This window comes from Sceloporus occidentalis, unplaced genomic scaffold (genome assembly GCF_023333645.1).
Source record: "Sceloporus occidentalis isolate IW3139 unplaced genomic scaffold, rSceOcc1.0.p SCAF_390, whole genome shotgun sequence".
NCBI lineage: Eukaryota > Metazoa > Chordata > Lepidosauria > Squamata > Phrynosomatidae > Sceloporus > Sceloporus occidentalis.
The window spans coordinates 60,285-79,702 of NW_028317370.1; the positions used below are offsets into that span (position 1 = coordinate 60,285).

Here is a 19,418-nt window from a genome sequence, read left to right on the forward strand (position 1 = left end):
TTTTCCATAGTTTTGCTGTTTAGGCCGGCTCTTCGTGAAATGTTTTGCTTTTGATACCCAATAAAATCGAACCATGAAACCAGATCCACGTCGGGGGTCCCGAGAATCACTGATGCCGTTTTGGGGGGCTGCGTTACGGAAAGAGATGGTCTGGGTTAGAATCACCGGCCCTCCCCATTAATCTCCTCCGGCAGGGAAGGGGCAGCAGGCTGAGTCCGTCACCAGTCGCAGGAGACACTGGGGGTGCGGAGGTTAAAGTAGGGATTGCAGGCCCGGTTTTTCTTGTAAGGGGCCGGTAAGGCTGACTCTTTGGACCAGCGCTCGGCGGTTACCGGCCCACGCAAGTCGGGCGACTCCTCTGCTGGACGCTCCGGGGTCCTGGGGGCTTCTCTGTGGGGGTTCACTGGGGGTCCCTCGCCGGCAGCCAGGACTTTGTCCACATGTGAAAGCAAAGCAGGGAAGAACTCAGGGACCCCCTCGTAGCCTGTGAGATAGAGAAACGCAGAACATGAGGGCCCCCCAAAAACATTCAGGGGCCGGCTGGGAATTCAGCCCCTCGTCACTCAACCTGCCCAATAAGTGGCAGCAGGACCATGTTACCCCCCCCCCCCCCACCGAGCAAAAGCCTCCAGCCTCTCCCCAGATGCCTCCATACCGCCTTCCCCGCCATCTTATGCTGGGATTCTAGTTAAAGCCCAACCCTCCCCTTCATGTATCCTCTAGAGTGCAAGCTCTTCAGATCAAGCCTGTCCATGGCTTCTAGTCATTCTAATTCATTTTGTACATCGCTATGGAATATGGGGGCAGCGAGGCTTCTTTTCATACCCGGGAAGGCATTGACGTCGATAACGGCGCACCGGCCGCTCTGCGTGTCCACGATCAAATCCACTCCAAAGAGAGACATCTCGAGAGCGCTCCGCAGCCCTCGCACCACGCGATTCACCACCTCGCCCGGCGGGGGGCGCACCTCGGGACACGGGGTGGTCTGCAAAGAGACGGCAGCAAAGCGTAGCGTTCAGAAACGTTTACCCCGGAGAGTCGGAAAAATCAGGACAGCAGGACAGGAATCGGGGAGGAAGAAGCTCACCTGGGACAGGTGCGAACACGACTCGGCCTTGGAGACGTCGTGGCTGTTGAAGAAAATCGTCCTCTGATCTGAAAATCAAACAGAAGCTTTATCAGCTTTCGCTGCCAAAAAAACGTACATTTACACCAATAGGAGGGTAGCGGGGGCCGCTCACCTGTCTGCCCCGGGGGGAAGTTCCGCACCGAGGGTCTCTGCACCATGAAATGCTCCGACCCCACCACAAACACCTTGTACAGCGCCGCGCTGTGATTGATGAAGCTTTGCAGGAGGCAGGGGGGCGTCACGTCGCTCAAACCGTCCTCGTTAAAAATGAGGGACATCTGTAAGTTATATGGGGACAGACACGCCATGAACACGTAATCAGGAACACGTAATCAGGAACAAGCCATGAACACGTAATCAGGAACATGTAATCAGAAACAAGCCATGAACACGTAATCAGGAACAAGCCATGAACACGTAATCAGGAACATGCCATGAACACATAATCAGGAACATGCCATCAACACGTAATCTGGAACATGCCAACAACATGTAATCGGGAACATGCCATGAACACATAATCGGGAACATGCCATGAACACATAATCGGGAACATGCCATGAACACATAATCAGGAACACGCCATGAACACATAATCGGGAACATGCCATGAACACATAATTGGGAACATGCCATCAACATGTAATCAGGAACACGATATGAGCACGCGTGAGACCATCTGAGGCCACTACAAGTCTTATGACCCCAGACAGACAGCTGCCCCGGGTTTACATTATTACTATATTTATATTTATCCTTCTCCCAAGAGCTTACACTCCGCCACAAATCCCAAAACATCTGTGGAGCTGTGGAGGGAACTCACCTCGTGGGAGCGTGGCCCATGTGCCACACGTGTCTTACAGACTGTAATAGAGAGAGAGAGAGAATGGGTATTATTGGGTCTGCATGTGCAAAATAACGAGATAATCACAGTGCGAATATTTGCCCCGAACCCGCCTTGTGCCCAATGTTTCTGGACCGCTTCGGATTTTTTGCCCCCGGTTTATTGTCAGCCGGAGGCGCTCTCAGGGAGATGCCACGTCTTTGGCTTAGTCATGGTTAATGTACAGGGCTAGACTGTCAGCTCTTGGGGTCCCAGGAGATCCGGACGTCCTGTTATACTCATATCTTACTAACCCCTTCCATAGAAGCAGCATCACATGGGGCTGGCGTTCAACTGGTTAACGACAAACTATGATGTCATTTAGGCGTCCGAGTATCGCATGGCGTGCCCACGCACACGGAGCGGTGACACACTAACCCAGCCTGACACAGACACACCTGGGGACTTTGTCCTCCCTGAGCCGCACCCGGCACCAAGATAAGGAGAATAACACGGAGAGCACAACCGTGACACGTACACAGACACACAACTGTCTGCCACTGTCTGCCCAGCCCCCGGCCATCGTTACACTACTCCTGCAGGCATCGGGGGTCCCCCGCATTACATGCTCATCTTGGGGTAAAACGTGGGAGGCAGAGGCGTACGGTGCCTGCGTGTTTCATACATTCACACGTGTGCGTGTCATTCACCCAATGGTCTGGGGCCCAGGGGTCTTACTGATGGGGAAGGTGAGATGAGTCCGGACCAGCGTGACCACGTCGCTGCGCATGGCCGACATCTCCACACACGGGGGGGAAAAGACAGCGTCAGCTCCTGCAGAAAGAAAATGAACACACGCGGCATGAGCGAGACGTCCCAGGGCCCGTATCCCGTCCGCCATAACGCTTATACTACAAGGGGTCCTGCTCCCCACCTTGCCTCTCCCCACCATGTGCTGCCCAGCCTGCCTCTCTCCCAATGCAGTCCCCACCCTGCCTCTCCCCACCATGCGCTGCCCAGCCTGCCTCTCTCCCAATGCACCCCCCACCCTGCACCCCCACATTGCATCTCCTGCACTTCCTTTACATGGTTATTACTTGGCATGTCTCCTGAAATTGGCCCTCATCGCGCTTTTCTGGACAGAGGTAGAGCTCAGGAGGATTCCCACCCGTACTGCACATGCTCAGAATTGTGCACATGCACAGTAGCACTGCCAGCTTGAGTGACACTATATCTCCAAAGCTCCGCCCCCAGCATCCCGATTGGCCGGGGGTAGAAGTTGGGAGGTAGGGTGGCGCTTTGTCCGCTCTGACCTTCGTTTTGGGTCTCCAGGCTGCGCAGCAGGTGGTAGGACTGGAACCGGTCCAGCAACGTGTGGAGGGCGTGCAGGGGGTCCAGCAGGACGGTGCGGGGGTGACTCTTCAGATAAACCTGCAAATCACATCAGGTGAGAGGGCAACAGGGCGAGACACAACGGACAGGGCGAGACACAACGGACAGGGCGAGACACAACGGACAGGGCGAGACACAACGGACAGGGCGAGACACAACGGACATGCCATGTTCTCAATGAACAGTCTCCTCCGTACAGGACAGAGATATCGTCCCGGAGCTCAGGACGCCTCCATGCTGCCTTCAGAGCTTTATGTTCATTTCAGAATTTAGAGTTAGAGAAGAAGACATTACTAGAAGAACCAAAATGGCAGACATTACTAGAAGAGAGAGAGCGGTAGATCCAGGACAGCTTCCACTGTTAGAAGAGTTAAGGCCAGTAGACATTGCTGGAGGAACCAGAGTGGCAGACTTTGCTAGAAGAGTCAGAGAGGCAGACATTGGCGGGAAGAGGCAGCGAGCCAGATATTGCTAGAAGAGAGAGAAGCAGACAATGCTAGAGGCGCCACAGTGACAGACATTGGTAAAAAGAGTCAAAGAGGAAGAACATACTAGAACATCAAGAACAACAGCCATTGTTAGAGGAGTTAAGGCCAGCAGACGTTGCTAGAAGAGCCAGACTGGCAGGTACTGCTAGAAGAGTCAGACATTGCTAGAGGAACCAGAGCGGCATGTACTGCTAGAAGAGTCAGAGAAGCAGACATCGCTTGAAGAGTCAGAGAGGCAGACATTGCTAGAGGAGCCGGAGCGGCAGGCAGTAAAGGTGACATTACCTGTAGCCTCTGGACGAGATGATGTGATATCAGGTCTTGTTCAGCTTCCACGAGAAGATCTGATAACTTGTGGATGATGAGATCAAGTGGGCCTTGAGTACAGAGAGGCCGAGCCAGATCGATCTGAACGACATACCACAGACATCTTACATCATCGACATAGAATCCCGGCCCGTTCCCCATACTAATAAAACGGCCGCCGAGCCGTGGGTATTATTCCCGGCCGTGGAGCAGATTCACTCATTTAGTTTTTGTGTAGTTTAGAGGCGTGCATGCGCAAAACATATCACCATCTCTGAGTTTAGTTAAATAGAGATCTGTGAGAGGGGAGCCATTGGGTGGCCATGGTAAATATGTCAAACATTAACAGAATAAACACAACAACAAAACGTGTTACCACAAACGTACATCTGTGACATCATAGCCGCGGCTTCTGAAAAATAAAATGAACCGCATTCAGCCAAATGCCTTAAAGAGAAAATAAATCGCTTTATATGAGACAATTAGCGGGTGTGTGAGTGCGCCGTCCGGGTGACCGCGCAGGCTGAGGGGGCTTCTCGTCCGCCGCAGCTTCTAGCATTTACTGAATGTGTTTCAACTCAACCTACATCTCCACAGGGAGATACACATATTATACACACAACTTCCTCTGGCGTTAGCCTGATGCCCCTCTCTCCTCCCCTTATTACCCTCTCCCCTCCTCTGATGCCCCTCTCTCCTCCTCTGATGCCCCTCTTTTTTCCCCTTATTCCCTTTCCTCCTCTGATTACCCTCTCTCCTCCCCTTATTCTCCTCTCTCCTCCCCTGATGCCCCTCTCTCCTCCCCTTATTCTCCATCTCCTCCTCTGATGCCCCTCTCTCCTCCCCTTATTACCCTCTCCCCTCCTCTGATGCCCCTCTTTTTTCCCGTTATTCCCTTCCCTCCTCTAATGACCCTCCCTCCTCCCTGTGCCCTCCTTTCCTCCCTTATTGCCCTCTTTCCTCCACTGATGAAAAAATAACATGAATTCAGATTTCAGCTGGTTGACGTGTGCGTGGCCCGGAGAACACGGCTGCCACGGTCACGCTACCACTAGCCCTTCATACAGTATTAGAAGGAATAGTGTGTGCCGCGGCTGCTTTAACTCACGAAGCTTCCTCAGGGTCCGACCGAAACGGCTGCGACAATAAAATGCGACACAAACAGAGACATAAAACAAAAAGTGTAGACAAATCACGCACAACACATTATAAACACGCGAAGCACGTGTGTGATTAGAATTCAGTATTATTAGTATATGTTATCATATCACATACCACGGTATAAGCATAACATACGTGACATCCATGTAACAATAGAACACCCTCCGTATAATAGCGGACATGCTCTGTGTTATAGTGAACAGGCTCCGTGTAATAGTGAACACGCTCCGTGTAATAGTGGAAAACACTGTGTAATCGTAGAACACGCTCCGTGTAATAGTGAACACGCTCCGTGTAATAGTGAACACGCTCCGTGTAATAGTGAACATTCTCTGTGTATTAGTGAACCCTCTCCGTGAAATAGTGAACACGTTCTGTGTAATAACCAACACTCTCCGTGTAATAGTGGAACACTCTCCGTGTAATAGTGGAACACACTCCGTGTAATAGTGAACACGCTGCGTGTAATAGTGAACACTCTCCGTGTAATAGTGAACACACTCCGGGGAACAGTGAAAACGCTCTGTGTAATAGTGAACACTCTCCGTGTAATAGTGAACACTCTCCGTGTAATAGTGAACACTCTCCGTGTAATAGTGAACACGCTCCGTGTAATAGTGAACACTCTCCGTGTAATAGTGAACACGCTCCGTGTAATAGTGAACACGCTCCGTGTAATAGTGAACACGCTCCGTGTAATAGTGAACACGCTCCGTGTAATAGGGTAACTCACCCACCTGCAAAGCTCCTCGAAAATCTGGAAATTCAGTTTTCGTTTCTTTTTCTCGTTTAGGCAGAGCCCAATCCTCTTCCTCCGCTGCAGGGCAGGCATGGTGCGTCCCCCGTGACCCTCAACGAATACCCCGACACAGGACTCACCAGTTACACCGGTCCTGCCTCTTACACCAGCTTCCCCAGTAGCTCCAGTTATACTAGCCTGCTCAGTGACCTTTGACCTGTCACTTCTAGGTATTGCAGGATGATCTGCCCCCAGCTGGGGCAGGGTGGGTGTGAATAGCAGGAAGAAGCCTCCCACAGTCACTCACCGTAATATTGATTAGGTCACGGTAACCAGGGACATGTATGTGACACGCCTTACACCAACAACACGGCACCTGTGACACATTCACAAAGATTGCAAGACTGGTCTGCACCGGGGTGGACCAGGAACATGTATGTGTTTATACCCAGGAACATGTATGTGTTTATACACAGGAACATGTATGTGTTTATACACAGGAACATGTATGTGTTTATACCCAGGAACATGTATGTGTTTATACACAGGAACATGTATGTGTTTATACACAGGAACATGTATGTGTTTATACCCAGGAACATGTATGTGTTCATACCCAGGAACATGTATGGATTAACATGGCAACAAAGTGCACCCAGGGACATTGGGTTAGAATGTGACATATATGTAACGTGTGACCCAAGCTCACATACCCCCCGTGTATCCCATGGGAGCAGCCATCTTAGCTTCCTGGTGGAAAAAAACAACAACTTTGGACCAAAAAACAAAGCAAACGAACGTTACACCTCCGAATCTTCATCAGAAATGTTTTCATTCGTTTGTCCATTTTGGTGCCATTACACTCATTTTGGGGCCACTACACCCGTTTTGGGGCCACTACACCTGTTTTGAGGCCATTACACCCGTTTTGGGGCCACTACACCTGTTTTGAGGCCATTACACCCGTTTTGGCGATCTTCGAGCAGGAAAAGTGGGCAGGGACTGGGAGGGGACAGAATAAGTGATTGATGGGTAGAAGTAGCCCAAATAATTGTGGCACGAAGTGGCGGGATGTCTCATTGGTTACAGCTTTGATTGATGGTTCCAACGTCCAGCATTGGGGGACGGGGACGGCACCTCGATAATAAGACAGACTTGGGTAACTGAGTCATTCCCAGTCCGTTAAAGTTAATGTTGGAATATATTTGTCCCGACGTGGATTTAGTCCGGGACAACTGGATGTCAGAACTTCTAGAGCTGCAGCCTTCTAGTGAAACTGTCTCTGGGATGTGTGTCAGCAACATATTTACACAACCAGCAAAGCCTCATGTTTTGGTAAAAAAACTAAATAAATAATAAAATACTGTTCACATATTATGAAGGAGGCAGGGCAGGAGACTGTGCATGCGCAGAGTCCTCCTTACCTACTGAATCGGTTTGTCTTAATCTGTCTGTAATTAGAAATCTATAAATAAAAGAGAATAATAATAACAAGAGCAATAATAATCAAATATTGTTTATGAGGTAGGGAGGACAGGAGACTGTGCATGCGCAGAGTGAGTCCTCCTTACATACTGAACTGTTTTGTCTTTATGTGTCTGTCATTAAAAATCTACAAATAAAAGAGAATAATAACAAGAATAATAATAATCAAATATTGTTTATGAGGTAGGCAGCCCAGGGCAGGAGACTGTGCATGCGCAGAGTCCTCCTTACCTACTAGAAATAGAAACGCACCAGCCGGCTTCGGAAGGCAGCCACTCCCATCACGCCTGCCCAAAATGCCGGAAATTCTTGACGCCTACAGAAGCGAGTGAGTCAAGGAGAAGGTGGTGATCGACAGTATCCCTGTGACACATTCTGCTGGCTGAGCGTGATGGGAGTTTCCGCGGAGGGTGTGGGGATATCTGAGCAGCCCCGGCTCTCAGTGCTCCCAGCCAGGCGCGGTTTCCACCCCATCAGACTTCGCCTTACTGGTTTTTCCTGTTTCTATTAACTTGTGGAAGTTATCGCTTCCTGCAGAGTGAAAGCCGAGGTCACGCGGTGAGTCCACGCGGTGAGTCCACTCGGTGAGTCCACGCGGTGAGTGCACAGGAGCTCGGAAACAGGGACGTCACAGGAGGAAACGCTTGCAGACAGGGGGCTTGCCGAGCCACTCACTGCAAAGAAAATCTGCCCCTGCCCTTAAAAAAAGTGGAACTGGGGGCAACTACTGGGACCGTGTCACTGAAGCTTAGATGAAATGTAAGGAAGTAGAGGGTAGTAGATACATGGAACAGCCGCCCAGAAGAAGTGGTAGAGGCTAATACAGTGAGGGCATTTAAAGGGACACTTCAGCCATCACATGCACTTTAATTCATATAAAGGTTCGGAATGTTCCATTTGCCACGTTGCCCGCTGGCACAGTTAATTGCTGTGGTATCCAGACATGGTTTGGCAAGTGTTTGGGGGGGACTAATGAGATCCCCTTGCGCATGCTAGGTGCACCCACTGATTTCAATGGTAGTTCTTTCCTGTCATTGAATGGCTGCTTCAACCAGCCAATCAGTGATGAGAAGCTTTGGGCAGAGAAGGCGGGGAGCTGCAGCTTCTACTAAAAGGTAAGCGATTAATCGTCCTTTTTTAGCATAAATAATGCCTATTAAAGAGTTTGTTAATATGCAGTTTTTGTTTAAGGGGTTGTAGTGTCCCTTTAAACATGCGCAGGACAGGCAAAGGGCCCCCGAGACGAGAGCAACGACGGAAGAGAAACAAGCAACAAGAGGGCCGGACGGGGCCGACCTTCTGAAGCCCATTCAGCGGCCACTGGGTGGCGCTACAGACCGCCATTAATGTCTCGGCTGAGAATGGGAACCGCGGAACGATCCATAGAGCAGAACTTTCCGCAGCTTTAACCCTCAGCGTCACTTACATTTCCCTTAACTGGATAAGCGACTGGTGCAGGACTCGTGGAGCTGGTAATAGCGAGCTCCACGGCGGCATCAAACTGGCATCTTTCCGTATTTATATAACGGATTCGGAGGAGGCTCTGAGCCTCTGGTGTTTGATTCCGGTCTCTGGTCGTAACTTCCCTCCTGTCCTTTATTAACCCTTTATGTACTTAAAGGGACACTCCAGCCATCGTGCGCACTTACTAGAGTATTACTGGGACTAACTGGAGTATTACTGGCACTTACTAGAGTATTACTGGGTATTACTGCTGGACGGGGGGGTACTTTGGACCGGTTTGGGAAGCTGGTTGGTGCCCCTCCAAACCTGGCCTCCCTTCTTTTCAGGATTTGACGAGCGCCAAGCAGCGGTAGTTAATGGGACCTCCAGCTAAAAGAGCCAAATATGACCCCCCAGCCTCGGACGCTCCGGCCCAGACTCCCCCGGTCCCCCTGTTTGTGGATCACAGCTTCCCCCGGGACGAGGCTCTTCAGATTGAGGGTGTGGAGTGGAGGAGACCCAAGGTATTTTTAACCTCGCTACACATTAACCTCATTAGCGAACAAACATAGCCCGTGACGTGATATCATTCCGCTTCTTAACATGAATCCGATCCATCCCGGAAACATTTCTTCCACTGAAAGGCTGTTCCAGGTATCTACTACCATACAGCATGCCGTACGTTACCTTGCAACCTTCTATTTTCGCGATCCATGAGACCTTGCCCAGTTTGTTACCCCATATACTGTACGCACCTCATGCCCCACCATTCACATGTATCATCCAACACGCCTTTGTCACGTATCACGCATCATCTCTCAGATTTGGGGGGTCCGTCAGATGACTCCGAGTCTCAGCCTCCTTCATTGGCTGCGTTTTCCTGGTTTCCTCCCTGCAGGAGATCTGCGCCCGGCCGCGGTTTATTGTGGACGGAGCCACCAGGATGGACGTCTGCCAGGGCAATCTGAGTAAGGAGGGCACGTGGAGAGGGTCATGTTTTGTGAAGCCACTCATACCAGTGACTCCCAATCCCACCAGGTAACTGCTGGTTTCTGTCGGCCGTGGCATGTCTGTCTCTGTACCCCCACCTCCTGGAGCAAGTGGTGCCCCCCGGACAGGGCTTTGAGGACGGCTATGATGGCAGCTTCAGGTTCCGGGTAATTCTCTACGGAATTCAATGCGTTTCTTGGCATCGTGACTTCTGAGTGTCCGCGCTCACTCTCCGTCTCGCTCAGTTTTGGCAGTATGGAAAGTGGGTGGAGGTTCTGGTGGATGACCTCCTGCCCGCGGTGAGGACACAGGACAGCGGGGAGAGCGCACGCGGTCACTCGCGGTATAACCTGCTTTTCATGCACTCCAACGATACCGATGAGTTCTGGAGCTCTCTGCTTGAGAAGGCGTACGCCAAGTAAGTGGCAAACGCAGGAGAATTCAGACGCCCGACCCTCGCGGCAGAGACGCCCGTAACTTAATGGATACGTTTTACACGGACATTCCAGACCAAAAACCCACGACCCGTCTAACGAAAATTAACACACCAAAAAAAGCTAGATTACGCAATGTTTGGCTGTAATGAGCTTCTGCTGTGGCAATGGCCTGCACTAATATCAATGACAAGTTTCCTTTTGATCTCATCAGTAGGCAGCGGTTTAGATGTGGAATCCGTGCAGACTGGCTGTGAAATCCGAGTAACCCCCCCCCTCCGATGTAGCACAGCTTAGTATTAATACTCCCACAGAGACTGAACTTGCGCGCCGTACTCGAGTATTACATGTTGCTCACGGGGTATTTTTCTTGCAGGATGAAGGGGGGATATTCTGCCCTCCAGCTGGGATTTGCCGGGGAGGCTCTGGTCGATATGACGGGTGGCGTAGTACAAAGCGGTGACACCAGTGGACCAGCAGAGACCCTATGGAACCACCTGAGCCATATGCTTCAGCGAGGGGCCCTGATCTGCTGTGGGAACACTCAGGTAATATGAAGCCCCTTAAACAATAAAGGAATACCCTGGTGTCTGCCACCTCCGGCTGTCGGCCCAGTCTGCCAATCGGAAAACTGCCAAAATAATACCCTAATGTTTTTGTTCCCACCGTACATGTCCATTCAGCCAATCAGAGATGTCAAAGAACATCCTATTAGCAAACCTGAAGGGAGCACCGGCATAGTAAGGGTTACCTTCCCAATGACACGCGATGAAGATGAATCACCATTGGCCGGGTTTTGAGCGGGAAAGCTGTACTTAATACGTTTTAATAAGCGGTGAACACCGGCTGGGCCGCGGGCCGAATGACACAGATCAGGGCATCCCACGTATGAGTTCTGGGGTATTGGAATCTGCGAGTAAATTAATACCCCTGTATTGGGCAATAAGGCTACCAGTAGCCAAACAGGGCCGTAGATTGATACATTGATTATGTGGAATGTTCCGGAGCTCAGCAGAGACCGCGATTAAACGATGGGAGGAGAGGGCACTCCATGGGCACTCCCCCTAAACCTTCTCTGGATACCATCCCGTCCAATGAAATCATTAATATTTCTTCTAGAACGAGTAGGGTCACCAAGCGCTCGACCCGTAACCCGCGTCCTCTGAACGTTTTCTTCCTGCAGGGGGAACTCGAGGCGAGCAACTTACTGGGGATCCTCGGCTACCACATGTACTCGGTGACCGGGACAAAGGAGGTAACTGCCCTCAGAGAGAGGGTCGGAGGGGCAATCCCTTGGGCAAATTCAAAAAATCTCCAGCCACAGGGGTAGTAATGGTACCAGTTTGTCCATATTTTACATCAAGTAAACAAAATAATAAAGACCAAGTCCTCGTGGATGTTGATATTTTAGAATCGTCCCAAGAAACCAAATAGGACGGCAGTCGGTGGGCTCGTACTGGGGGAATCGGCACGGGAAGGTGGTTTTGGGGGTCCTGGTTGACTCCTGAATAAGTAAATCGGATGTCATGCGGCAGCCGCCACGGGAAACAAAAGAATAGATTGCGTTAGAATGTATCAGCCGTGGAATTCTGGCGTTTATCTTCTCTTTCAGGTCGAGACGTTTCAAGGTCCGGCGTCTCTCCTCCGGATTCGGAACCCGTGGGGTCACACCGAGTGGCTCGGGCCTTGGAGAGACGGGTGGGCTTCCTCATACACCGGATTCCTCTTTCACGTCAAGGAAGGAGGAAAGGAGTGGGTTTTGAATTCTCATTCTTGTTTGCAGGGGTCCGGAATGGCAGAATGTGACGGACCCCCAGGATACGGAGGCCGTAATCCTGGAAGATGGGGAATTCTGGTATTTTTATTATATATACAGCGATATCTTTAGAGGTCTATGTATTCTAATCTTCCATTGGTCCTCTAATCTTGCTTATTACCCCCTCTCTTACCCCTCTCCCTGGGCAGGATGGCGATAGAAGATTTCCAGAGGAATTTTCAGTTGCTCGAGATTTGTCACCTGGGTCCCGAGAGCCTGTCGAGGGTGGGAGCCGCGTCCAGACCCTGGGAGTGCGTCACCTACGAAGGACGCTGGGTGAAAGGGCTGTCTGCAGGGGGCAGCATTACGTGCAGGGGTAATTAACTGTACCAGGCCAAAGCTTTGCCCCACATAATAATTGTCTTGACCATCCTGCGGTGTGAGGGGCAAATGCCAAGACCCATTAATGCTTTCTGTCTGTGTCACCCTGAGGTGGAAGGGGCAGATTCCAGGCCCCCATAGCTCCCGTGTTGCCCTGCGGTGGGGGGCAGATTCCATGCCCCCATAGGTCCCGTGTTGCCCTGCGGTGGGGGGCAGATTCCATGCCCCCATAGGTCCGTGTTGCCCTGCGGTGGGGGCAGATTCCATGTCCCCATAGCTCCCGTGTTGCCCTGCGGTGGGGGGCAGATTCCATACCCTCATAGCTCCCGTGTTGCCCTGCGGAGGGGGGCAGGTTCCAGGCCCCCATAGCTCCCGTGTTGCCCTGCGGAGGGGGGCAGATTCCAGGCCCCCATAGCTCCCGTGTTGACCTGCGGTGGGGGGCAGATTCCAGGCCCCCATAGCTCCCTTCTGCCTTCGATGCTTACAGATTCGTACTGGATGAACCCCCAGTACTCTCTGGTCCTCCTGGAGGAAGATAACAGTCCCTCAGACCCTGGGCCGACTTGCAGCTTCATCGTCGCTGTGATGCAGAAACACCAGAGGCTCCGGAGGGCCGGACACACGCGCGCCGCCTGCCACATATTTCAGGTAGTTGGTTTTCGGTACATCGCACGCTTTTATGTGCATTTCACGTAATTCCTGCCAGCTCAGCGCAGAACCGCTGTGCAGTCCCGTATAACATGCCGCCATATTGTTATCACGGCGGTACTGGCAGAAGAAACCGGTCCCGGCTGCTGCCGTGTTACTTCGTCTTAATAATGCACGGGACTTTTACTGAGAGGGCGGTAGATACGTGGAACAGCCTCTCAGCAGAAGTAGTAGAGGCTGTAGAAAATGTTAAATGCCCCTGATTTCTGCCCTACCCATTAAGACCCCTTAGTCTGTCCTGAAGCCCGGTTTCGCTGTGTTGGACAGGGGGACGACGCTCACGCCTATCTGTTTGAGGACAAGCTTCGTCGGGCACAGCCGTTGGTGGGCATTGGGCCGTGTGATGGTCGGAGGGAGGTGGTCCTGAGCTCCAGTCTCCCCCCGGGTCGCTACGTCATCATCCCCTCGCTGGAAGGGGCATCCGACGAGGGAGAGTTTCTGCTCAGAGTCTTGACTGAGAAGAGCTGTGGCAGGTAACCCCCCAGCGGGGGCGCAGCTGGGAAAGGTGGCCCCGGGTAATCGAACGTGAAAAGGGGGACGGGCAAACTATTTATTAACGGCCGGTCTGATTTATTTACTACGCGGGGGCAACATACTCTACATCCAGTATATACCCCGCACCCACAGCGTGCGTGCCCATTAGAGCCCCCCGTTGGGTCCGTCCCGCGCACGTTCCTTCGTTATTTGGATCATGTAATCCCTCTGTTTATCCGGCGCCGGGAGGAAGAATGACGGATTTACGTTTCATGGAAATGAATGGAAGTATAGAAGGCGGCTGGGATTTTTTTACTCTTTTAAAGAATTTTATAACGTAAATAATGGGGGGGGGGGCTAAGGGTATGAATTTATACCGTCTGTCCGTCTGTCTGTCCGTCTGTCTCCATTCAGCTGACGGCCGTCTCAGTTTATGGGGCCGTGGGTTGGACTGAGCAGCGAGGAGCCGGTTACCGTTTGGCACACGATACAGAATTTGGGGATAAAATTCTAGATACAGCCGTTTTAAAAAATGCGAAGTCGTAGTAATCCGTGAAAGCGAGTCCCGGCTGAGACTTTATTTAACGCTTTCTGCCGAGTCTTTACTTAAGAAATAGTTAGATTTTCGGGTCTAGATATGGGTAGGATTATGGAACCCGCCAGCAGGTCGGCCCCATCCGGCCCCCGTCTAATCACTCGTTTCTCCTGACGTAAAGACTCAAACCTTAATCAGTCGTTGGTCTCATCTTAGATTCAGGAGCCGTATGTCTATCCCATGCATGTTTAATACCCTCGCTGTATTACCCTCTACCACCTCTGCTGGGAGGCTGTTCTGCTTATCTACCAAGCTCTCGGTAAAGTAAAACTTCCTTCCATTCCATCTCAGCGTTAGCTTCTCATCATCTAGTGTTAGCTTCTGGCCTCTTGTTAAGACATCTCTCATCCCTCCTTGTAGTTTGTTCCTTTTCTCCCTGGAGTAGTAGATTCACGTGGCATCTCTCCCTGCCGAGGAGGTCGTTTTCCCTTTAGTTTTAAGTGCCATTGGCTGCAGAGTCACAGGTGAGGAGGGAGGTTGAGTGTGTTCAGTTCTGCTCTGTGAGGGTCCTTCCGGCGGCGGGCAGTTTGTTGCGGGTATATGTGCCGGGTAGGGGTCGGGGGGCAGCATGGATTCCCCTATAGAATAATGAAAAGTTATATTTCACTTTTTACTTCAGATCCACAGACAGACCTGAAACTCAGCGAGAAAGCCAGGTAAGTGGCCGGCTGCGCTCACTCGTACAGTCTGGGGGTCTGTGTTTTTGGGGTACATTTCACTGTATTTCACCATCATGTCTGTCGCAGCCCTCGTCTGAAGGTCTCCCTGAGGGTCTCTGCCGGAGCAAATTCCTGCTGTTTGCGGGTCAGGTGAGCGTCACGAAGCCCCCCATCGCCCTTCCTTACCCCCCCCCCCGAGTGCCACCCTGAGCCCCCCCTGGCCTGTCTCTTCACAGGACTGCAGGGTCACGGACACTCAACTCCACGGACTCCTGGCCGCTCTGCTCAATGAGTTTGGTGAGTAGCTCCCCACCACCCGTATGATTAACCCCCCAGAGGGGCCACACATTTTATTAGGAGGGTCCGGCCCATTAGCGGCTATCCTGAAGCTGAGCTAACCAGTGGTTGTTTATTGTAATCTTTACATATTTTAAGAAAGTGGACCCCCCTCTGGCACCGGGAGGGCAGATTAGGGCTCCTGTAAGGGCAGATTAGGGCTCCTGTAGGGGCAGATTAGGGCTCCTGTAAAGGCAGATTAGGGCTCCTGTAAAGGCAGATTAGGGCTCCTGTAAAGGCAGATTAGGGCTCCTGTAAAGGCAGATTAGGGCTCCTGTAAGGGCAGATTAGGGCTCATGTAAGGGCATCCCATCTCATTCTGCCCATCCTTCTCTCCCCGCAGCTCCCGTGCTGCCCGCTTTCACCCTGGATGCCTGCCGGAGTTTGCTGGCCTCGCTGGATGTATCCTAAAGTCTGAATGTTAGTGGAGATTTTTTCCGCCCCAGTACCCCACTATCAGGAGTATACAGGGCTTGGGGGGGGGGGGCGAGTCAAGGAGAGGCCAGGGGGTGCGCACCGGACTCCGTGGCAATCAGTGCAGGGGCCACTGTTTGACATCAGTCACTATGCAGCGTGTAGGGGTAAAATAACTGCCCCTCACCCCCCCCCCTGTTATGAGTATGTGACTCCAGACAGGCGGCAGCCGTGGGTTCCCTGGGCTGGGAGCAGTTTCATGCCTTGTGGGAGTCACTCACAGCCGGCACGGTAAGTACCCTCCTTCCTGGGGGGACCGAGGCAAAGCTGCTATGGCCGACACGCGTGTAACACGGCTCGCTTTCTGTGCCCGCAGCGTATCTTCTGCAGCTTATCCGGAGAGGAGCCGGGCAGGATTGGCAGAGAGCGGCTTGTACCTGCCCTGCAGATGGCAGGTGAGTGCGCAAGGAGGCAAAATACCCAGGAGTCGCCAGCTTTACCTCCCAGGGGTAACAGGAGGCACCTAATTCTTACCCCAATCCGACACCTCCTCCCCCTCTGCCGGCCCGGCAGCTCGGCCTCCGGGGTGAAGGAGGAACGAGAATCAATAAAAACCACAAATTCCCCTTTTTTCACTCGGTATGCGGAAAAGTTGCGGAAGTTTCAGTATCGACGTAGCGAACAGGTTACAATAAAAGTAACAATTACCCTCCCACGGGGGGGCCAGGGCAATTCTGCCGGTGACATGAGGGCTCAGCGGAGCAACAAGAGAAAATACCCCCTGCAGGGCTGCATCGTAATCAGGTGTCCCCATTAAAAATATAAAGCGGTGGCCCCAGCCGGGGCCCCCCCCACGGGGTATAATCATACCGTACTACTTGCCTCGGCACAACCCCTCCCGGTGCCGGTAACGTACGGACGCGGTGACCAGGCAGTTCTTTCTTGCCCCTTGTTGCCTCTCCTAGGGCTGCCGGTGGATGATTTCTCGGTGAGGCTGGCGCGGCTCCGGTACGCAGAGCAGGACGGATCCTTCGGTTACCAGAACTTCGTCTGCTGCCTCCTAAAACTGCAGAGAGTGACAGGTGAGCCTCCGATGCCCCGCTTATCACCAATTTACCCCAAACCGGGGCGCTTCACAGCCGGCGACATTCTGAGAATAACAGGCGGGATCCTTCAGGATCTAAAGAGATCATTTTACCTTTAAAGAGCTGGACGTCGGTCGGGGGTAAGATCTCCCCTAGAGGATTGTGTTCAGTGCTACAGAGCAGATCTCCAGGACACTGAGACGGTGATCCCCCGTTATAGATCCCTTGTAAGATCCCCACTACAGTATTGTGTTCAGTACCACAGAGCGGATCTCCAGGAAGCAGAGTTTGTGATCCAACTTTATAGATCCCTGGTAATCTCTAATCACTGCGTCAGTCGTCTGCCAGCCAGCTTCTAACAGCTGCAGACACTGAAGTGGAATATGGACCCCCGGAGCACAAGTGAGAGACCCCCAGTGCACAAGTGACAGACTCCAGTGCACAAGTGAGAGACCCCCACAGCACAAGTGACAGACCCCAGTGCACAAGTGAGAGACCCCACAGCACAAGTGACAGACCCCAGTGCACAAGTGACAGACCCCAGTGCACAAGTGACAGACTCCAGTGCACAAGTGAGAGACCCCCACAGCACAAGTGACAGACCCCAGTGCACAAGTGAGAGACCCCAGTGCACAAGTGAGAGACCCCAGTGCACAAGTGACAGACCCCAGAGCACAAGTGAGAGACCCCCAGTGCACAAGTGACAGACTCCAGTGCACAAGTGAGAGACCCCAGAGCACAAGTGAGAGACCCCAGTGCACAAGTGAGAGACCCCAGTGCACAAGTGACAGACCCCAGAGCACAAGTGAGAGACCCCAGTGCACAAGTGAGAGACCCCAGAGCACAAGTGAGAGACCCCAGTGCACAAGTGAGAGACCCCAGTGCACAAGTGACAGACCCCAGTGCACAAGTGACAGACTCCAGTGCACAAGTGAGAGACCCCAGAGCACAAGTGAGAGACCCCAGTGCACAAGTGAGAGACCCCAGTGCACAAGTGAGAGACCCCCACAGCACAAGTGACAGACCCCACAGCACAAGGACAATCCAGGATTATGCTTTAAACCCCAATTCTGTCCATCTCTCCCCCGTCATGGGATTCAGTGAAACGAGATTATTGTTTCAGGAAAGAGGAAGGAGACGTTAATCCTGCAAATTGCAAAATTTAGCGATAATAAAGTTACATTTTTCAGAATTGCTACTTTTACTGGGGCAGTAGATAAGCGGAAGAGCCTCCCTGCAGAACCGGTAGACATTAATCCAGGAGCAGAGGGGCTGTCGGTTTCCTCTTGGGTTCCTCGCTGAGGGGGGGCGACACAAGACCTGACCAATGAGCAGAGGGGCCGTCGGCTTGGGTTCCTGGCTGAGGGGGGGGGGGACACAAGACCTGACCAAGGAGCAGAGGGGCCGTCGGCTTGGATTCCTGGCTGAGGGGGGGGGGGGGACACAAGACCTGACCAAGGAGCAGAGGGGCCGTCGGCTTGGGTTCCTGGCTGAGGGGGGGCGACGCTCCTCTCTCCCGCCGGGTCGGATTCGTGTAATAAACGCCCGCAGGGAACACAAACAGCGTTCTTTTCACCTGATGAATAATTTCTTCGCTCGCAATTAAGATTCAAAAATTAAAAACCAGATTGAATAAAAGGCGCCTTTCAGCTCAGATTGTTCCTGTGTCAGCGCCACGGGAAGACTTCACTCAATTATATCAATAGAGCGCGAGCTCACTAGCCGAGTCCACTCTTTTGGGCTCCTCTTAAGGCTGTCGGTTCCGTCGGACTCCTTGGTTGTAGGGACCGTAAGAAGCGTCTGGCACAGAATTCGTTTTGCCCTCCAACTCTCATAGAAACCCCGGACCCCGCTGGCAGATCGGCCCCTGGTGGCCCCCATTTCTCCTGCTGTAAAAACCTTAATCAGCCGTTGGTCTCGTCTTAGATTCAGGAGCCGTATGTCTACCCCATGCGTGTTTAATCCCCTCACTGTATTACCCTCTACCACCTCTGCTGGGAGGCTGTTCCACTTATCTACCACCCTCTCAGTGAAGTAAAACTTCCTTCCATTCCATCTCACCCTCTCTACCTGCCCCAGTGCCGTTTCCATGGTTATTGTTATATATCTTGTAATTAATCGTTGTCTGGTTCCGGCAGGGATGTTCCTGGCAGCGAATCCCGCGAGCTCCGGCACCGCGACCCTAAACTATCGCCAGGTACGTAAAGAGGGATTTAGGTTTTCTCGGTATTCCTCTAGGCACATCCTACCCACGTGTCACCACTACGGGGGCCCCGTGACTCCAGCGGCTGCCCCGCGGGTAGAGATGCCGGCCGGGGGTGACTGCGCCGCGATCTGATTCTCACTATTCTCTTTGCAGTGGCTGCAGCTGGCGATTTACAGCTGATTGTGACACGGAGACCGCAGGGAATCCTTCCGTAACACGCGTGGCACGGGGCGGACCACAGAACGGCCGATACACAAACATTGTCCCCCGCGGCACAAAATTACCGCCTAGGTCCCTGTGACAGCATGTGAGCGGGTTACACGTGACCTGCACCCCTCGTGGCGTGAGTCAGATACTCCGCTTCCCCGTTTCACTCTCTTCTCACGTGGCTTCGCACGCCAGCCGCGGGACCAC

The 19,418-nt window shown here is 52.4% G+C and overlaps 2 protein-coding genes across 2 annotated transcripts; one reads left to right on the top strand and one right to left on the bottom strand.

The window, feature by feature from the left end:
- Positions 1–218: 218 nt before the first annotated feature.
- On the bottom strand, positions 219–6,779 carry LOC149273238 (uncharacterized). The gene is made up of 11 exons (XM_089506557.1): positions 6,752–6,779; positions 5,435–6,116; positions 4,526–4,550; positions 4,118–4,240; positions 3,266–3,383; positions 2,691–2,783; positions 1,953–1,993; positions 1,242–1,407; positions 1,088–1,155; positions 826–985; positions 219–484 (listed from the first exon to the last, which is right to left on the bottom strand). Exons 1-11 carry the CDS (start codon positions 6,777–6,779, stop codon positions 219–221), a joined length of 1,770 nt encoding a protein of 589 aa, XP_089362683.1.
- A 2,564-nt stretch (positions 6,780–9,343) lies between these two features.
- On the top strand, positions 9,344–19,136 carry LOC149273239 (calpain-1 catalytic subunit-like). Its single transcript, XM_089506558.1, has 18 exons — positions 9,344–9,490; positions 9,865–9,934; positions 10,005–10,123; positions 10,211–10,374; positions 10,767–10,938; positions 11,574–11,645; positions 12,003–12,088; positions 12,174–12,245; positions 12,356–12,522; positions 13,015–13,175; positions 13,503–13,708; positions 14,924–14,960; positions 15,051–15,113; positions 15,200–15,260; positions 15,643–15,701; positions 16,090–16,168; positions 16,679–16,795; positions 18,937–19,136. Exons 1-18 carry the CDS (start codon positions 9,344–9,346, stop codon positions 19,134–19,136), a joined length of 2,052 nt encoding a protein of 683 aa, XP_089362684.1.
- The last annotated feature ends 282 nt before the right edge of the window (positions 19,137–19,418 follow it).